Source organism: Colobus angolensis, unplaced genomic scaffold, assembly GCF_000951035.1.
Source record: "Colobus angolensis palliatus isolate OR3802 unplaced genomic scaffold, Cang.pa_1.0 Scaffold259, whole genome shotgun sequence".
Classification (NCBI taxonomy): domain Eukaryota; kingdom Metazoa; phylum Chordata; class Mammalia; order Primates; family Cercopithecidae; genus Colobus; species Colobus angolensis.
Window position 1 is genome coordinate 1,338,714 of NW_012115810.1, and position 21,120 is coordinate 1,359,833.

Genomic DNA, 21,120 nt, shown 5'->3' on the forward strand with positions numbered 1-21,120 from the left:
TGTATAATTTAATGGTATATACAATCCACTGATCCTATTACCGTCCTCCCCGGAGCTCTTGTTAGTTTCAATGGGAGTGAGTGAAATTGACATGGACTTGCATTCCTGGTCATGTGCTTTTTTTCCTTTCTTTCTTCTCCTGTGATCTGAGATCCCCTTTTTGTTGATGTTGCTTTCCCCCTTAATTATATGCATGTAGGTTAAATGAATACCTGACGAAAGGGCCCACGTTTCAAGGCAGTGACATTTGATAGCTGAGAGGAAAAGTGGCTTTAATGAAAAGCAACCTTTGGAATTCCTGCTTGTGAGAAATCCAATTCAGCTTTTTGTGCTGCCAGCAAGAAATGATCAGTAGCACCAGTGTTTATGGTATGTCAGTTTTGGAATTTACTTCCTTTGCATCTAAATAGGAAAGACAAATGAAATAGCATGATAAAACCATTGAAGACTGCTTGGCAAGCAGTTGCTCATGATATAGAATTCCTTTTTCTTTAAAAAAAATATGTTTAATGTCACCATGCTTTTTTTCTTTTGCTATCACTTGTTTGTATATTGCAGTTTTGATTAATATATTACTTGAATCCACTTTGATCGGTTTTAGCTGTCATCCAGAAGTTGCACGTTACTAATAATACACTGTATATATATATATAACTGCTGAAGTCAAATAGTATGTAAATTAGTTAAACTCAGTGTGAGTTTTTTTTTTTTTCTTTTGGAGTGGGGAGGCTGGGCAAAGGGGAGAGGGTAGGAGTGTTGGGAAAGATTACTAACTAATGAAAGTATGTCTATGTCTATGTACACACACAGGAACAGGACTGGATAAAAATTTTATTTTTCTCAATCTATTAATGCAGTTTGACTATCTGCTCTTGATGATTGCACTTTGTGGAGTAATCAGTTCTTCTGAGTGTGTTTTTTTTTGGGGGGGGCGGGTGAGTGAAGAGGTATCTTTTACATGAAAATAAAAAATATATTTTGATTGTCCAAAGTCCTTGATGTCTTTTAAAGAGCAAGGATAGGTTTTTTCTTTTTCCCCTTTCCATTCACTCATCTGCCTGTCAGCGCTTTTTACTTTTAACTTGTGACAGAATTAAATAATCAGGCACTGAAATGGACTTCGTTTGAAATCGCTCTTTCCTCTTTCTTTACAAAAATAGAAAAAAAAAAGTCAGTTAAATGGAGTGAGAGGGGGTTTTCAATAGCTCTTGTGGCAGTGCCCTGTGTACACTTCGTGATATTCAATTAAGACTGAGAGGGACCAACAACAACAAAAAGATGTTAAAGTATTTTGCATAACCAAAGGATATGTCCACTTTAGACTTTTTTTTTTTTTTTTTTGGTTGTTGCTATATTTACCCCATGACCATTAATTCCTCCTGAAAAGAGAGAAAGAAGGAAAGAGAGAATATGAAAAAAGAAGTAACAGTGGGGCAAAGCTGCCAGGGGTCTGTAGTGTGGCCGTGGTCACTGCTCTCTCCTAACAAAAATGTGAATACGAAGAGAGGAACTACAAGACCCGTTGGGCGACATACACTTCTGGTTGGACTCTGGCGACTACTGAGCTAAATACACACCACACTTACACGACAGGAAGGATTTGATTGAATTTTGCATTTGGAACTTGTTGACTTTGAAGCGATCAATAAGAAGACTGTTTATTTTAGATGCACATAATTTGCCCTGAGAAATGTTTTAAGGAGGAGAGAGCACAGCTTTTTTTCCCCCGGAGCTGTTGGAGCGAATGGGATTGCCAGATGGGCGATTTCCCTCTGTGATGTTAAAGCTGTAATATATATTCAGAGCAGATTGGGCTGCTGCCTGTGATGAGGAGGATATTACATTTATAAATTTTAAATCGGAGCTTGGACAATGTGCTGAGAGCAGAAATTGGATGGTTTGACTGTTCACCGTATTGATACTTAAATGTGATTTCTAGGTAGTACTAATAATAATCATTGCAATAATTCATGAAAAACATATTGGCATAGGCAATTATATAATTCATGACATTTAACAGCAGATTCGAGTGTGTAAATTGCCCCCCTCTTAAGTCTCTGCTTACTATTAAATAATAGTCACATAATTCATTTCCCTGTTTAAATGTCCGATGCTCAAATGATGTTAACTTAGGAGCCTTGTTATCATATATTAGAATACTAGGGGAGAAAGTTTATATACATATATATAAAGTAGACACTTGTGTATATGTATAAAGTGGCGTTAGTGGCTCTTGTTTTCTAATTCTTTACTCTGATTATTTTTAGATTTTGTTTGTCTCAAATGTGCGGCCTAAAGGAACCAGAGCTACAAACCTAAAAGACTAGAAAGTGGGCAAGTGCTCACACTCTGGCAGCTCTGCTGTTGCAAATTAAAAGTGTGTTGTGGTCAGGAAATGAAAGCTACAATGTCTCTTTTGAACAAGTCGTTTATCAAGAGAAACATCTATCAGGGACTGCCTTGTCACATTGATCCTCTAAAAGTTAGGTCCGAGGTGGAAGCTGCTTTGATGTTTTTGATCCTAAATGTAATACAACAGAAAAAAAGCAAGAATATTTTGACCAATATAGATTTTTAAAAATGTTTCCTGGAACCAATAAGATCTATTTATTAGGATTTCACTATGTGTGAAGTTTTCTGGACATAACAGTTGAAAGGTTGAAGGGGAAATCCCAGACTTTATAAATTGATGATTGTTAGAATATACATTTATAATACATTTAGTGATGGCTGGCTTCTTGGTGCACATGGAATGGACGTTTTGAACACAGATTGTTCAAAAGCAAAATTATTTTGAAAGAGTATTTTGGAAGAATATGTAGAGAGTCAAGAGTTTTTCATTCATTCAAATTTTAGTTATCCTCTTACCTTCTTCCTCTCTTTTACTCCTTCATTCTTGCTTCTTATCTTCATTATATTTGTGACAAATTAGCTTTTGTCTGGAAAAGAAACATTGTTTCTACAAAAACCATGTCCCCAAAACATGCTTGCACACATTGTCTCTATTGTTTATTAATTGTGCATGTTTATGGTTATCAATATAAACTACATAGACACATAAGTCCTTTGGAATTTCAACTTAAAAATAGAGGTATCAGATTAAACATGCTATGTATTCTTGAATAATGAATATGTTATATGCATTATTTAAAATGTAGAAAGTATTGTTAGGAAAATGACCAAGTTGCAACAAAATTGTGAAAGCAGTTAGAAGCAGCCTGCTTCATTTTGGGAGGCAAAGATTCGAAAGAAGTGTTTCTTCTTTGAAATAGAGTTTTTGGATACTTGTTTTACACTGCTGGAGGCAACTTGTTACTTCATCTGGGTCTATCATCAAATAAGCAGGGAAGAGTAGGGTGGGAGTTTTGAGAAGTGTAATACTTGCTAATGAATCATGTCTGAAATGAAAGAATCATAGCAGGGTAATAAAGTCTCATTGTTGTTTTCCTGGAAGAGGGTAAGACTTCTGTTTGGAAGCTGTATGTGTGAGTTGATTTGCTTTTCTCTTCTCCTGAAAACACAGTTTATATGGTCTCTTTGGAATTATTTCAAGAAACATCTTTTTTTTTTTTTCTTTCTGAAAACAGAGTATTTTTCTTTCTCCTGACTGTATTGAAATCAGTAAGATTCTTAAAACTGTATCTGATATCTTCTGAGTGAAAATAGGGGGTTTTAATCTTTAGCTATATTTAAGACTCCTGTAGCAGAGTTTCCAGGGCTGATATTTTTTTCCTTCCCATAAATAGAAAATGGTTTTTGTTTTTGCTTTTTTCATATTAGGCAGGAACTTTGAAAACCTTTTTGTAGATAGTTACTTCTGATAGATGTACAAGAGTGCAGAAATTGCATTAATTACTTTTAGGTGATAATATAAGAGTGTAACCAGAGAGAAGAAAATAGGTAGTTATTTACAAGAATCTATGGAGACCATCTGTATTATTACTTGGCATTTCTAAGGCAGTTTAAGATATAAACCACCTGAAAAGATAAATGAGTAATTTCATTATAGGTTAATTATTTTTTTTCCTGAGCTTCTGGTTGTCACCTTTTAGAATTTAGTGTCTTACTCAGTACGTGCTTAGGGACAGATCCACAAAGTTTGGGAGTCTGCACTGTTTTTCAGAATTTTCATGTCAAGGTGAAGACAACCATGCTAATACTTCCCTGTTTTTGTCTGTGTGAGTGTTTGGATGCCTTGAATGATTGCCTAATTAAGTAATCAGTTTTAGTGGTCCAAAATCAACAGAATTACTAGATGTATTTGAAACAATTGCAGGCTTTTATGGTTTGAAGTTTCCAGTTCTTAGAACCTTGGTTTAGTAGAAATAGAAAGGTGCTGTTTTACCTTTGATCAATATATTCTTGAGTGCAGATTTCACATACTACTCTTTATAAAGTACTGTGTTCATTGTTGAAGAGCTAATAAATTTAATTACCAGGAATTTAAATTGAGTTATAAATTTTTGATTGGAAGAAACTATTCTGCAGATGTTTGTATGATACTGACATATGCTATTGATCGATAGAACTTGATTAATCAGCATATCTGCTGTTTTTCTTGAGTCATTGATAAACTAGGATAAACAAATGGTACAGAAAAAGCTAAAAATTTTAACTCTCAATAAAAAAAAACTTATGTGTCTTTCTTTTGAGATATACAAGAGTTAGTGTTTTATTGAAATTGGTTGAACTTAGAAATTATTTGGGAGTACCACTTAGAGGCTTGTGAGTCCCAAAATTCTGCCTTTCAATTCACACACACACACACACACACACACACACAGCAAGAGAGAGAGATTGTACCTATATTTTTGTTTATTGAAAATGAAAGAATTTTTTTGACACACTGCAAATAAATGGCCAGTTTAGCAAGTGCTTTCCATGGTTGGATTTTGTCATTTTCTTCTTTTTTTCCTAAACTTGAATTTTGAGCATTAACTTTTTCATTTAACTTCTGGCAGAAATTTTAAGCATAGCTGCTTTGGTATGATTGCTGATTACTGATCTTTTTGATATTTTTGATGTTATCATTTAAATGGCAATTTTATTTCAGAAATGTTTATTTTAAAAAGTAAAATAGTAGGAATAAGAAGTATGAACGAATATACTCAAAATAAATGGTACCTTGAAGTTCGAAGCAAATCAAAAGCAAGGGGTATGCTAAGTTTCCTTAGGGCAGCACCACAGGTGCCTGCTCAGACGCGCTGCCTCAATACAGCACATCCGTAAGTACCTGTTGACAACAGTAGTCTTAGCTGAGACTGAGGAGGCAGAAAAGATAGGTGATCAGAAACCATCAAAACATGAGATATCATATGGCACTTTCTGTTAATAATATTTACATGTTTTATGCAACAAATCTGCTTGTTGTCTTGTTATTTGAATATTGACACTTTGCTTAACATTGCATATGGTGGGCTGTTGTTTCAGGGTGTATCAGAAGCAGTAAATCCAAAGGAGAATTTCAATTTAGATGTATTTATGTTAAATATATGTATAAATGGATATGTTTGCTCATATTTTAGCTCTCATGACTTTCACAAAGCGTTTATAGTATCACTGCTTCCAATCATTTTTGAAACTGATACATCTTGAAAGTAGAATGCATGATTTATTATATGAAGGCCCAAGGTTAAACTTTTTTACCCTATAGCTCAGCTTAAGTATTGGTATTTTTGTGTTGGGAAATGTTTTTTAGAAAGTATGTTTTGTAATTTTGGAAAATTTGCTTCTCACTAGGTTTCTGTTCTCTTTTCATAGGATGAGGAGCTTTTAACCAAACCGTTATTAAGGATATATAATTTACAGTAAAGTTTTTTATACTACAGAATATGAAATGTAAAGTACCTATAAAATGTTTTCTTTTACCCCATTTCATTATGTTGAAAATACTTTTACTCTGTTTCTTTCCTATGTTTTAATTTCTGCTGGTATTTTACATATTTATTCCATTCTGCTTGTGGATATATTCCTGGAATGAGAATAGAAACTGCATTATACTCCATTTAGCTATGTGTATGTGTGTATATATATATATACACATATGAAATTTATATGTGTGTGTGTATATATAGATATATTTTGTTTTTCCCGATTCAACTGTTTGCCTTATGTCAACTGGATGCTTTTTAAACAACTGATAATTAAATGCCATCTATTTATGAGAGCAAACTCATCTGAGAATGGGGGACCTCTACTTTCATGCATTAGTTCATGATGAAATATTATTCTTGGAAATACTAACATCCCAAATAAAATTTTAAAGGTAGTGCAATGTGAAGCCATGGGTTTCTGTATGTCGTTCTAAATGTTTTGCTTATCTTTTGACTTATTATCCTTACCATTAAGAGACATTTTTACCTTCACCTAGGACCAGCTACATAATTTCTGAGGCCCACTGCAAAATTAAAATGTGAGGCACCTTGTTCAAAAATTAATTTAAAGACAGCAACACAGAGCATTAAACAAAATGCAGGTCCCTTTGTTGTGTGGTGGGGTGGGGGCCTGTGTGCCTGAACAAATGATAGGGCGATGAAGCCAGCCCTGCCTTCACCACCTACAGACTTTTATCTGAGGCCAACTTTGTGGAAGTCACTAGGTTTCCTATTGGTGACTGACTGTTCCACAATGATTTCATGTGCCTCGCCGAAAAAGATACTAATGAGAGTTGAGTAAGAAAACGGATGGGAAATGAACCAGTAAATATCTCCTGCTCTTTCTATACCTGAACTGGGGATTGAAATATTTGCTTTTGTCTCATCTTGCCCTGTATCTGATATATATCCTATACATCATGTAGCTTTTTGTGCAAATATTCTTAAAAGGAACTTTTTAAAAAAATGATTTGCATGTAGTTACATACTTCAATACTTATTCCCAGGCCCAGAATAATTGGGATGGGAAAATTTCAGTGAGATTTGTAGTAAGAGCTGAGGAGGTTCTCTGTTGCCAAGTACTGCCACTAGCCCTCTTAGGTTAAGGCACAAGAAAAGTGAGTATTTTTATGTAGAAATCCTACATTATCTGATACAAAATGCTGACCATTAAAAAAACGAAAGTATACTCATTAAATGACAGGATGGAGGGGCAAACTCCCAAATAACCTTGTTATAATAGTATCAGTATTGATACTTTGACATTAGAAAGTGGTATTTTAGCTATATAAACATGTGGTGACAGCTGTGTTAAAGATGAAAAGTAACTTATGCAGTAACACTAATGTTGCAGTATCCTATATTCAAATCCTGGGCTTAGTTTCTCAATTTGTATTGCAATAACCTCCTTCTCCCTGAAAATTAGGGTTATATGACTCCTTTACCAACATTCTGTGCTGATAGGTGGACAAAACATTTACATCGTTGCTTCCCAAAGTACTTCTCAATGAGATCAAACTTCATATTGAGATACCTAAAACTGAATTTTGAAGTCAAGTGGCTTTTTCAAATCAAAACTGAGATATGATGGAATGTCCAGCAAGTATGGATCTGAGTGCACTTGAAGTTGCACCATTTATTTTCAAAAGATATTTCTCACATCAGATGACTCTGCCAGGAAGGGAAATATCAAAGAGCTTGGAAAAAGTAACTATTCTTTTATGTAATCCAAGACTGGGGTGAAAGTGGGGGGCTTTAAAGATATTTTTGAGGAAGAAAAAAATTGAACTTATTTTGAATGCCTTGTTAGACTTTGTGGGGAGAAATGCTACATATGAGACTTTCTAAGAAGAAAAATCTTTGCCCTGTGTAATAAGGCACTGCTCTCCACACTGATAGGCACTTTAATGAAAGAAAGCTTGGAAATAACTATTATAACAGTGTCCCATTTAACTAAAAATTTATCCTACAGTTTAGGAATCTTTTTTTTCTTTTTTTAACTAAGCCATTGTCAACTTGAAATATTTTAGTAGGTAGCTAGCCACAATTCATGTTTTCTAATGTTCTGTGTTCTATCTCCAGATTCTGTGGTATAAATTTCAATTGGGACTCTTCTTTTCCTGCTTTATTCCTATACTTGGAATCTTGTATTTTCATATTAAATGTTTTGCTTTAAAAATGATTAAACTAGGAATGTGGGTAAATAAGTGGCAATATAGTATATTGTTGTGCCAAAAATAGCTTTTTTAAATTTTTCATGTGTTCGTTTCTTTTACCTTTCAATTTCAAATTGAATATTGTAAACTCTTTCTTTTAAATCATATACCTCAATGATGCTAAAGTATAAATCTTAATTAGGTATGATTCACTGATTTTAATCTTACAAGATAATTATTCTGAGTAGGATAAAAAGGTTCCCTTAAGATTAAAGGCATTTTCATTACAATCCCCATTTTCAGATCAAAGAAATACTATGAAATAAACAGTACTATTATTCTTTTATGCTTAATAGTTTTTACTTTTCAATTAAAGTATATGGGTGAAGAAATAAGGCTATACATATGGCAGTCTTATTGTTTGCAAACTAAGTGCTTTTGATAAATTTTACTGCTAGGAATTACGTGGATCTAAGGGAATCTTTTAAATAAAAATCACAGTTTTGATTATCTAAAGGGAATATGTTCTTGTGCATGTGCATAGATATATTTCTTTGTGAAGGTATTGATGTCAGGGACACTTTTGGTATTTCTTTATGAGTAATTAGGTTAACGGGGTTAGTTAGAAAATGTATCCTTTCCTGGAAAATGAAAAATTACATTCAAGCAGAGGTAAAAGAGTAGAACATATTCATAACTTTAAGTACTTAAAAAGATATTTTATGAGTCATTTTTGAAGACTAATACCCAATATGTAACTTGTTAAAAATAATCGCCATTTTTACTTTCTAAAGCACATCTATATTAAAACTGACTTTCTATTCATGACTCGCAAATCTGGAGTCAATTTTAGGCCCAACTTACAAAAGATGTGGGTCTTATCCCCCCTGCCCTTACCGTAGTGTCCTATGCCTGTAGAGTCAGTACTGTACTGACTCGACTCTACTACATAAAAGAGTACAAAGTTCTCTTTTAAAGAGAGATTTCCATTTGCATTATTCAGAAGATTAAGCAATGTTTTGGGGAGGGAAATACTGATAGGACCCAAATGTAGACATTGGGACCCTGAATGGCTTGTATCCTTATCTGACAAACTGGAAGGAAAAAAATATTACCAGTTTTGGAATTTTATATGCCTATATGAACAGTGCTTTTTCTTTCTCTGGGAAGATTTTAAACATACTATGAATACAATAAGTGTTCCCTAATTGGAAAAATATGTTTTCTATAATTCTAAGAGTACTAATCAACCAATCATCAATATGAATTTACTCATGGATGGTAAGATAGTAGAATTTTATTCAGAAATGGATGTTCAGTTGGAGCTGGTGTTGCTTTAGAAAGAGAAAAAGATTGTACATAAGCAAAATTCTTTTGGGATTTTTTTAAAAACATGGATGTGAAATCTCCATCAATAACATTTTTGGCTGTTAGAGTATTACAAAAAAAATTGAAAGCTCTTTATTATGTTTTATTCTTTAATAAGCCTCAAAATGCACACATACAGTGCAATAATGCCTTTTTTGTTTACTTTTTTGATTTTTGTCTTGTTTTGTTTTAGCATAAAATAAAAAGAGCTTATAGGTAAACTATTTTGTACTATTTATTTATAAAGATATCTAGTAAAGACAGTACAACATATAGTATAGGTTTGTTTATAATGATGGGTAAAAAATCTGCAATTTTACCACCATGTAATGACAGTTCCTTGGAATTTTACTCTACTACACCAAAATGCCACAGTCACTAAGATGGGAGGTGTTGCTGATATATGATTGGAATGCATGTGTATACTTAAATACATAATTTTAAAAAATTGTCTTTATTTTCTAACAGCTTGCTAGTGTCCTTTGCTTAGGGCTAGGGGGAAAATGTTTTCTGCTATTTTGCTATTTGCATACTCACCAAGAACCTTGCTGCCTAAGCCATCTTCCTACCTACCTAGCTATGTACCATTTTGAAGAGCTGTTTTTTCTTTTCTTTTCTTTCTTTTTAAAAACATTTTTGATATTTATCTGCAAGGCTGGTTATTACTTGATCATCTGGAAAATCAAATTTCATTTCAGCCACTGGAATATGATATTTAGATCATGAGAGGTAGTTTGAATTAATTAAGGGGATAATATTAGGCTTTATATTAGGGAAAAGTAAAGCAGCATTTTTTGTCATGGATAACTTGCCCTTCTTGATGAAAGACAACATGTAGGAATAGGGGAAGTAGGCACAAGTTTGAGAAAGTCATTGAAGCAAAGCTAAGGTTAAAGACTCTTTTCATGTGGTTGTTACACAAAATGATATTGGCAATTTTGTAAATTAAACCCTAATATTAATTATGTAAAAAAAACCTTATCACTTATTAAGAATCATTGACCAATATTCAGTAAATAGCATGTAATACTATTTTAACAAACTGTATTCTCCGTGCTAGGAACAACTGATTCTATATCAAATTCTGACTATATGGGATTTGTGAGTATGCAAATTAAAAGAACTATTCTCATTTTTGTCTCCATAATTTTAAAAACTGTGAAAATATATATATATATATATGCCTTTAAAGATGATTCAAATTATTCTCAGACCCTTTTTTTTATTTCCTCTATCAACATACTCAAGTTTTTTAGGACACAAATGAAGTGACAGAAGAAAATCCATTGAAGATGGAGGTATATGTCTTTTAAGGCTTCTTTTGGAAACTAATGTATTTATTGCCATTATGGAAGTTGAAATCATTGAAGTAGTTAATACTTTGAATTGGTTTTAGAAAAATGTGATGTTAAATTTTATATCAACTCAGTAAATGCTAGCTGTAACTTCATGACCAAACAAAACCCCAAACAAGCAAAATAAATAAATAAATAATAAAAAACTTTTGCCTAAGCCCTACACTAGATCAGTTTGATGAAATTTTAAGCTCCTCAGATGATTCTAATGTAAAGCAAACGTTTATATATCTCAAGAGATCTTAAGATTTTCACCTTTTAAGAAATGTCATTCTTCCTGATTTGAAGTTAGGAAAATGAAGATATCTGTTCAGAACTGAATATACTAATGACATGTACGGATAGTTCATCATCTGGCTGAAGTTCAACAACCTATCTAGACTTTTGAAAACATTTCTGTCAGGCTTGCAAGAACACCTCAGGAAAGTAACAATGATGAAGGACAGTGTCAGCAGAAGCCCACAGTCTATCATTTTGTTACCTTGGGTAAGCCATTCAACCTCGCTGAGCCTTGGTTTTTAGTTTACTTTTTTATAAAAGAAGAGATGATTGAGGTGATCCGATGACGACTAAGATTTCTTGCAGTTTTGTATACTCCATGACTGCTTTGTCATGTACTAGTGAACTCATGTAACTTGGACCTTGCTAGTCGTCTAAAAGAAGCAAAACATTTTTGTTTCTCTTAAGAAAGCTCCAAAAATTATCCTGGAAACAATGTAGAAAGCTCAAGGACCATTTATTACTTTGTTAAGCCCATCAGAAGAGTTGATAAGCATTCATTAAATATGCTTACTAATTGGTTGCATGCAAAAGTGTCAGTAATTCTAATATCTTAAGAGTTGATGGATATTAGTTAGCTAATGCTTTTCGCCTGTAAGAGATTTCAGTAGAGTGGCAATCAGATTAACTCAAGCTGTGGAGTTAGGGAGCTCAAATCCTTAAAATATTTAGTATGAAAAGTGGACTTTTATCAAACTGAAAGCAATACCTTTGTTCCTGTACTTTATCAGCAACTAGTCTTTGTTCACTTTCTTTTTGCTTCCTGGCATGTTCTTCTCCGCTTGTTGAAATCCTACTAGGACTATGGTATCCTGGTCAGATGTTGCATCATCCGTGAAGACTTCTTTGAGGCACCCTAATTAGGATTGATTTCGACGTCTACTTAATTGTCCCTTAGAACATTTGAAATGTCTCCTTTAGATCACTTACCATCATCTTTCCCCTACTATAGATTGCTAGGCATCTGTGTTTCTCTATTATGAAACTGTAAATTCCCTGAGAGCACACACATCTAATTCATTTTTATTTTTAATCTCCTCAACATGTGTGTATAGTATAAGACCTATAATAGGTATTCAATACATGTTTGGTGAATTGAATTGATGAAAGCATAGGAGACTATCACTTGGTTAATATTTTATTTTATTTATTTTATTATTATTGTTATTTTTGAGACGGAGTCTTGCTCTGTCACCCAGGCTGGAGTGCAGTAGCGCGATTTTGGCTCACTGCAGTCTCCACCTCCCAGGGTCATGCCATTCTGCTGCCTCAGCCTCCCCAGCAGCTGAGACTACAGGCGCGTGCCACCACACGTGGCTAATTTTTTTGTATTTTTAGTAGAGACGGTGTTTCACCATGTTAGCCAGGATGGTCTTCATCTCCTGACCTCGTGATCCGCCCACCTCTGCCTCCCAAAGTGCTGGGATTACAGGCGTGAGCCAACGCACCCGGCCGTTTAATATTTTATTAATCTTACTTTAAAAAGTTAAAAGATGATTTTTAAATATTTAAAGAATAGATCTATGAAAATTGTATATTTCATTAAAAAATTGAAATTTCTATATTCTTTATATAATGTTATTACCAAAGAAAGACTTTATAACCCTGAAAAATAGTTTTATAATTATGTACTTAAAAAGGGGTGTACAGTCATTAATTCTATTTTTGTATCTCTAGATAGGGAGCCTTTAAACTCTTTTTAAAAAACATTATTATGCTATCTTTAAAATCTTATAACACATAAACCTATAGACTGCTTTGATTATAGGTGTAACAAATAGCTTTAAATCACTATTTTCTATGAAATACTTTTTTTATCGTGTGTTTGCAGACAGAAAAATTTGAGGGCACAGAGTCATGAAATACTAGACTCCTAGACTTCCATATTGACTTCTTACCGATATAGAATTGATCGACAGTTGGCCATTCTGCCTTTGGTTGAACGTGGGAAATAAATACCTTCTAAGGCATTTCTTTCTATTTTGTCCTTTCTCTGATAAATAGGCAGTTTGCAAATATGTGCACTATCAGTAGTCAAGACAGATTTCCTTGGAAACATGATGATATTGAGGTGGTAAAATGTGAGATGCAAACTAGTTGATCTAGAGTTGATACTGTAACTTAATTCGTGAAAGTCTTTGATTAACATTTTAATTGGGACGTTTATCTAAACAGTGTCTATAAATTTATTTTGTACTGAATACTGGGCAGTAAACAATTTAGTTGGGATTTCACCCCATAACTCTGTCTTTTAGGTGTTCAGTAGTTTTACCATTTTGGTTTATGTGCTTGTGGGAGGGTCAGCTACTTTCTCAAATCTGCTGTGACTGTTACAATAAATAGCATTATAGTATTTCTAAGGCAAATTCAATTTGATCAAGTGTTAAATTAAAATGAGTTAGGCAACAGTATTTGACAAGATTTGTATTTTGTATTTCTGTTTTTAAACCTAAAGAGGTACCAGAGAAAAGCATTTGCTTACATTGCTTCATCAAACAACCCAGAAAAAAAACAAAGACTCTTTTGTCATTCTTTTAAAAACACAATTTTACTAAGAAAACCTATAACCTTTACTGAAAGCTCACTCGTTTTCTTCCAATTTGGGCTCTTGAGAGCTGAAAAGTTCTAGATGCTATCCTACCACTTCATATTGAAATCTAGGTTGATGTCATACACTCTATGCAGAAGAAAGTATCTGTAGTGCTGATTGTTGAACCTGAATTGTTACAAAGATGTGCCATTTAGTGAGCTATAATGGACAAATGTTGCTTAGTTAATTGTATAAAAACACTGCATCTTCAGCAAAGAGCCCTAATAGTAAAGGACAGTACATTGTAGGTAGAATAATAAAGATTGTGAAACAATATGTTAAAAGTAGCAAAAGCATTTTTGCAGTGTGACTACAACAGTGAAGACCCATGTGTTGCATTCCTTTGTTAAATAGATACTTCTGGTTTTCTAGAAACCATTCAATATGCTTCAAGTAAGTTAAAATTGTTAAAATATAAATTAAAAGCCAGCAGATTGAGAGTAAAGGCCACAAATTGTAAAACCATATAGTGGTAGCTTGCCAACAACCAAATTAAATCCGGGGAATATTTAAAAGATAGAGGCTTAAAATTCTACTTGGTTTATAATCAGAAAGCTATGGGGTTTTAAACTAATAAAAATATTCATGAGAATTCTTTACATGTAAAATGCCACCATTTTCCTTTACCCTTCTGATAGAAGAAAACTGGGTGATCCTTCTCAAAGGGTAATCATGTAAGTTGGTGGCCAGAAAGTATGAACCATGGTTAAAAGCCAGTGGTTAATGGTTTACTTTGTTGTCTGCCTTCTTTCACTCCTTCCTCCTTCCCTTCCTTCCTTTTTATTTATTTATTTGGTTTGACCCTATATACATAGTTGACAGTTGTCAGTAATAGAATTTTTGGCTAGATGTACACATGGCAATTCTTGAAAAATATGAAACTGTATTTGTCCTTTTGGCCTACAATCTGAATTAAAAGATAGAATTATTTCAGGTCAATACAACTACATGGGTACATGCACATGTGCACACGTGTGTGTGTGTTTATTCAGTAGAGCAACCTGTCTTTGCAACAAATGACAGTGTTGAAAGCTCTTTCATTCTGAATGGACCAGTTTGTAGCTCCATACAGACACCATCTAAGTGAACCTATTTAAATATCTTTCCAGATTCTTAACTAAGTGGTGCAAGTCTGTCTTGGAGGTGGCACTTATTTGTCCCTTAGGAGTTAAGTTTGGTTTGATATTCAGTTGAAGTGTCAGTAAACAAGATTTATGAGAAATTAATTAAAACTAAAATTGAAAATGGATATTGAGGTGCAAGTTTATCCTAAAATGGCTTGAATATATTTGTCCCAAATGCATGAAAAGAATGTTTTCTAATGGACTCTTTTGATTAGAATAGAAACTAATCACAAGTAAACCATTTAAAATTTGCTATCATGATACAATTGTTTTCATTCAGTGGTCGGCCACGCCTTCTTTTAGCCCTGTCTTTGTCCAGGGTTTAGTTTAGTCATGCATATGCCCTTGAAGAAATGTAGCATCTTTCACAAGATTTTGTACAAGTGAAATCAGATACCAGTTTTTATTGCAGAACCAAGCCTACAAATGTTTCTCTTTAAAGACATTTTTAATAGAAACAGTAAGGTATAAATCATTTAAGCAATTACCTGGACATTGTGGAAATGGGGCTTGGCTTTTTCTGTAGCCCCAGATGTTTCCAGATTCCAGTAATAACCCGGTCCAGATATTTACAGCTTAATTTTCGGTGCATGTGCACTTGTCCACAAATGGCTCCTATTTCCCATTTTCTGTTGGACAACTGGGCTACTTAGAGGTTTAAAAAAAAATGATTTCAGCTTGGGTGATGACAAACATTAATGGTGATAATAAGTTGCTTCTAGAAACTTTGATCACTTAAAAACATACAGAGGCTAAATTTTAGAGGATTTTACACTAAGAAATAAATTGTTCAAATAGCATTTTGCTTTATGGATGAGAATGGGATGAATAACCTCCCCCATCCCTCAAAATTTTAGTCTTGATATGCTATGTGATCAAAGTGATTCTTTGGTTTTTTTAAAAAATGCATATTCTGGCACTGCTTGGGTTATCACGCAGGCTGCTAGTTTTTCTTTGCATCACTACCCCACAGGTTTTCTTCTTCTTACTAGAAACTAAACAAATGGAAAATAATGATTGGTAACCATCTGCTGTGCAGAAATTTTACATATAGCAGTTAACTCTATTTTAGAAAACAAGACCAAATGAGTGCATTATACTGTTGCCAGTAAATAGCAACAAGCACTAGAGCATTCCTTTGGACAACGCAGGCACACAGGGAGCCAGTATTTTGTTATGGGAAGTCGGTTGGTTGGACTGTGGGGCTGAGTGTGCCCAGACATTTACTTGTGTGTTTGTGTCTGTGTGCCTATGTCTGTGTATGTAGTGCTTATGTGAAGAAAGTGATTGCTTCCTGTCTGCCTTCTCCTTGTGTCTCCTTACCGCCATAATTCCAGCCATGTAAATCAAAGTAATGTAGATGTAAATAAATCAATTCAATCACATCATCCTAAATCTTTTTATTCACTTAAGAAATAAACTTAAAATCCATAAAGTCAGACAGAATAAAGATTTGTAAAAGTATGTAGGCTTCAGATTGGAATCGTGGTTTTCTTCATTGTACTTGTTACAATGAGTAGTGGCTAGCCAATGCATCTTTAAATTATTCTCTTGTCGTATCTTCTGCCTAAAAAAACACCTTAACAGGAAGTTAGATTGAATATATGTACAAAAGATATTGACAAGCAATGATTATTCATATAGCTGCTGTTGAAGTATGGATATTGTACTGAGGGTAGACGTATAATGAAATGGACAGAAGTAAGCGGTTACAAAGAATTTATTCAAATGGACCAGGTAAGGCCTGATTTTATAGTTATCCATATAATCTGTAATCTGTCTGTCTCTCTCTCTCTCATTCTCTCTGTCTTATATATATATAATCTATTTATTATATCAATATACTTAGACACTCGAAACATATAATCTCTCTCTTGCTTTCTAACTTTCACTTATTTGATACGGGGATTTTGCCATACAGCAAGAAAAGTTGTTTAAAATGGGCAGTATATTGAGTTCAAAGGACCCATACAGTTCATAAATTCTCTGGTGTCTACTGGATTTTTCATCAGGGAGACTTCCAATAAAAATGATCTATTTTAGAAATAATATTGTTTAGTAGGTTGAAATGTGGTGTAATAAAATTAGACCTTCAGTCTTCTAAAGTTACTACTTAGATGGCACCCTTGGGATGGTAAAATGGCTGTATAAGCAGATGAATCAGACAGTTCCACTGATGGGTACATTTGTCAGTCTCTGTTACAGATATAATATATTCTTATATCTGTAATCCTGACACTGTTACATCCAAATGAAATCAACATGAGGTTGTCATCTTTAAGCAAATATGTTAAGTGTTGTCTTTTGTGCTTTGGATTTGAAAGAAAGGGGCCCAGGGGAGGCAGCATCATGCAAATGGAACAAATCCCATTTCTTCTGAGCTGTGCTGTTTTTCCCCTCCATGGCAGCTGGCTGTGTTATCTTTGTGTGTTTCTCTGAGTGCTGACAATTCTTTCAGTGATCTAAGTTAGGGCACATTAGAAAGTGGAAGCAGCTGTCTGTCGCTATACTGAGAGACGTGTTTGCTCTACTGCAAAGATGAAGGACCATGAATCCTTGACACACTCTCCCCCCTCCCCCCTGTACTTTCCAACATGATCAACATTCAGACGCACAGATTGTCTGCTTGGACAGTTTTTTGTTCTGACTGACAGCATCTGGCATAGACAAATTTAAAAATACATAGCATGCCATGCTTGGAATTGGAACATCCCTTTTTTATTAATCTTCTCATTTAAACCATTCATTTACATTTCAAGAAAGGTTACAGCTTGATATGGTTGAAACGTTGATTTTTAAATGAATAACCTTCTAATGAAATGTCTTGAATGAGTACCAAGCAGCCAGTGTTCATTAAAAATTACACCCGATTAACACGGCCTTGAGAGCTTGAGAAGAAAGGGATTTCTTATTGTTTTAATCCACAATGCAATCCAGTGTTTACCTTTCTGGCACAAAGCGAATAGAAATGATGCCTGTACTTGCAACACTTCTGATATTGAACACAACTATGATATCACCCTTAAGCCGACAAAAACACTTGGTCTTGTTTAATCAGCTTTCTTTCCCTCTGAAACCTTCAGAGGTGTTAAATTTTTTTAAAAAACATTACCAAAATACACCTCTCTCAAATGTCCCACCCCTCCATCACCCCAAAATACTATGTCTCTATGCCCACATCAGAAAAAGAAAAAGCTTATATGTTTTCAAGTGGAAGAGTTGTAGAAAACGCTTTTAGGTTAAACGCTTCCCCTGACCCTAGGGTGGTGGATATACATTTATTTGTTTGCATTACTTTGGTAATAAAACATAACAGTGCAAAAATTGCTCTCTTTCTCTGCCCCACTCCCCCCACACACATTCACATTGCTTACCCATTCTTGATTCCATAGTCAACCTTACCAACATGCCTAGCATTCATGTAAAAATAATATGAAAATTGGCCATATCAGTCAGTCTTTGGACTTTGCGTCCAGGGGCGGAGGTAGGAATAAGGGGAGGAGAATCCTCCTTTTATCATGCATTTTAGACTTTTCATATCACTGCAGATTTCAGCTGTAACTACTCACTCCAAGGGTAGCTACAGTATTAAATAGTTCTAAGGGGTGTTTGGAGAAGGCAGGTGGTACAAAACTGTAATAAAAATATATTCAAGTGCTGGGTGGTAAATATGTAAAGCAATGTACTAGATAACTTGGAAAAACAGGCTTCAGAGGGAAGTTCAATTAACAGTTGTAAGCAGAAGAGGTGATGTATTTCGTCAGCATGTGTAAGCGGTCACTTGCTTTAGGATAAATTTTGACAAATTCCAGAGAGAAATAAATGCTGAAATAAAAATGAAAACAGATTACAATTTTATATCAAAGTCACTTTTAATTTTTAAATATGATAGGGCAAAATGACAAGATTTCATTCCATGGATTATATATGATTACTTTTTATATTTTGCTAACGTTTAAATTATACACTTATTTTACTTTAAACTGTTATTTAAATAAAAGAAATCTTAGAAATGAACATTATCTTTGAATCTGGAATCAGTTTATCCACCCACCCCTCAACCCAGATCTTGGCTCTATAAATTTAAGGTAGACATAATTTGGTTGCTGTTTATTCTTTCTTTTTTTCCTAAAAGCTAGTGGCAGGGAATCTAATGGGAATGGATCTAGTTCCAGTGTTTTTATTGCTAGTAAATGTTTTATAATCAACATTTTAAATATAAATTACATCCTTTGTTATTTTCCATTTTGATTTTTTTAATGACCAGTTTTTAAAGGTAGTGCCAATGTGCATATGTAAGCAAACTGGGAATGGGTTAAAGTACACAATTCCCTTGTGTAAAAAGCCAGGTTTAGCAGTAATGCTTTTAATCTGGACTTGTAGAAGATTCAGGAGCATCCATAGATCTGCCTCAGTAATTACCATACCCCAAGTGGCACTGGAAGAGACATTTGCCTAAAAACTTGATGTCTTCATTATGCTGTTTACATTTTAATTAGAAACATGAAAATTACTGATTCATAGAGACAACTATAGTTTAAGTGGTTTTGTTCACCATCCAATAAATCATAAAAAAACCCCACAGTTGGCATAAATAGTTTACTAGGAATCATTCATGGGAATAATGTGTTGGCACTATAAGCTGCTTAAAATATGTTTTTATTTTACCAGAGGTAGAATTTGCATATAAATTAGAGAATGGCATTTTAAGTTGACAGTCATTTATGCAGAATACCACCCACATGCAAATACATATATGGGCGTATGTGTGTACTTTCTTTGAGTTTATAGGTTTTTGCAGTATTGTGGCTATAGATACATACCCAGCCCTAGCCTATCAGTTTTTAAAATGCGTGTCCTCTTTTAAAGTCCTTTCAGAAATGCTGTGGGTATTCTAATGCATATCCACAACCATGTCTTCTTTGTTGGGTAGTATCAACTTGTGAAAAAGAAAAATGTTTATTTCTTGTATATGTATGTCTGGAAAAGGAGTTGCTATTTCATTTGCTCATTCATTCCCTCTTTCCTCTCTCTTCCATTCGTTCTCCCCTAACTTTTGCATGTACCTGTCAATGCTGCTGCCCTAAAACTGCTCCCAGTCAGAGCGGCTGGAGTGAAGCAGGGTGGCTGTCAGAGTCCATTCCTGAGTCAGCAGCGTGTCCATTGCCTGAATCTTGCGACAGTCACTCATCCAGTTTTACCTTCCCTAGGGGACAGGCGTCCTCCTCATCAGCAAGGAGGAATGACCCTTCTGGCTGGCATGCTCAAAATCCCGAATCTCCCCACATTGGTGTGTGAGTTCAAATCCCCCCTCCTGGAGGTAGGGCTGGGACTCTAGCTAATGACTCCAAGATGCAGAGGGTCAGCGCACTGGTGAGCTCGAGTACTGAGGCATTGTGCGAGTTGAGTTGTACATTTTTCCCATAACTGCAGACTCCTCTCCTTCTCCTCTCCCCTTCCCGAACCCTTTATTATAGATGAACATTATGCAAAAATGAACCAGGCATAGCCACAGACATTATAAGCTATTTACCTTTTCTCTATCTTTATTAGGTAGTTACTGGTCATGGCTGAAGGAGGGTCTGTTATTTTTTGTTTGTTTATTGTTGTTTGGTTGAAAGGAAGCACACAATGAATGGACATTTACATTATCTAGTGTTAAATTCACATTTTAGGCCCATCGGCTGTAGATAAAAATGAATGTGAAAAATATTACATAGGAGAAAGAGTGTATGCATGAATGTTTAATTTGGAATGCTATAGTGGTCATTGTTTAAACTTTTGAATGTGAATGTATTAGGTTGAAACTCATGCTAACTGCCTGACATGATTTCTGGGAATTAATGGGTATAAGATTAATTCTCATGAAGCTGCTTTAGGTGAGATAAATTTTGCGCTTCACTTCTACATCTTTTGGTTTGCTTTTTATAACTTGTAGGGGATTGCCAAAGTTTGAAGATGCTAATCAGTTATTTTTAGTGGCCCACAATATTTTAGATTTTAATGGAAAGTCACTAGGATCAGTTTCATGGTAATCCAGGTAATTGGTCTAGGTAATCAGACCAGGAGTATTAAAAGCAGTAATTAGTACTTTGCATTTACCAGGCAGAATTCCTGAGCAGGTTAGTTAGGGTAATAGTGAAATTCATGGACATAGGCTCATTGGTTTGCTTTGCATTGCCTCTTTTTTGGGGGGAGGTGAGGCAGGACACTTACTAGGTTTCTGTACTTCCTAGATGTGATTAGACACAATGGTCGACATCTGTAAGGACAGAAACATGCTGCTTACTTGTACACACGGCAAAATTCTAATAGTTCTGTGCAGTCTGGTAAATCCTGTCTGCTTTATGCAGTGTGGCCCAAAACAGTTATGTG

General features: G+C 34.5%; 1 protein-coding gene across 1 annotated transcript in view; it reads left to right on the plus strand.

Annotated features, from left to right (window-relative positions):
* FIGN (fidgetin) overlaps window positions 1-21,120 on the plus strand; it is a 128,981-nt gene that overhangs the window by 741 nt on the left and 107,120 nt on the right. Inside the window, exon 2 of the mRNA XM_011947084.1 lies at window positions 200-369. Within this exon, the coding sequence (XP_011802474.1) occupies window positions 345-369 (25 nt within the window). The 5' untranslated portion in view covers window positions 200-344. The remainder of the gene's footprint in view (window positions 1-199; window positions 370-21,120) is intronic.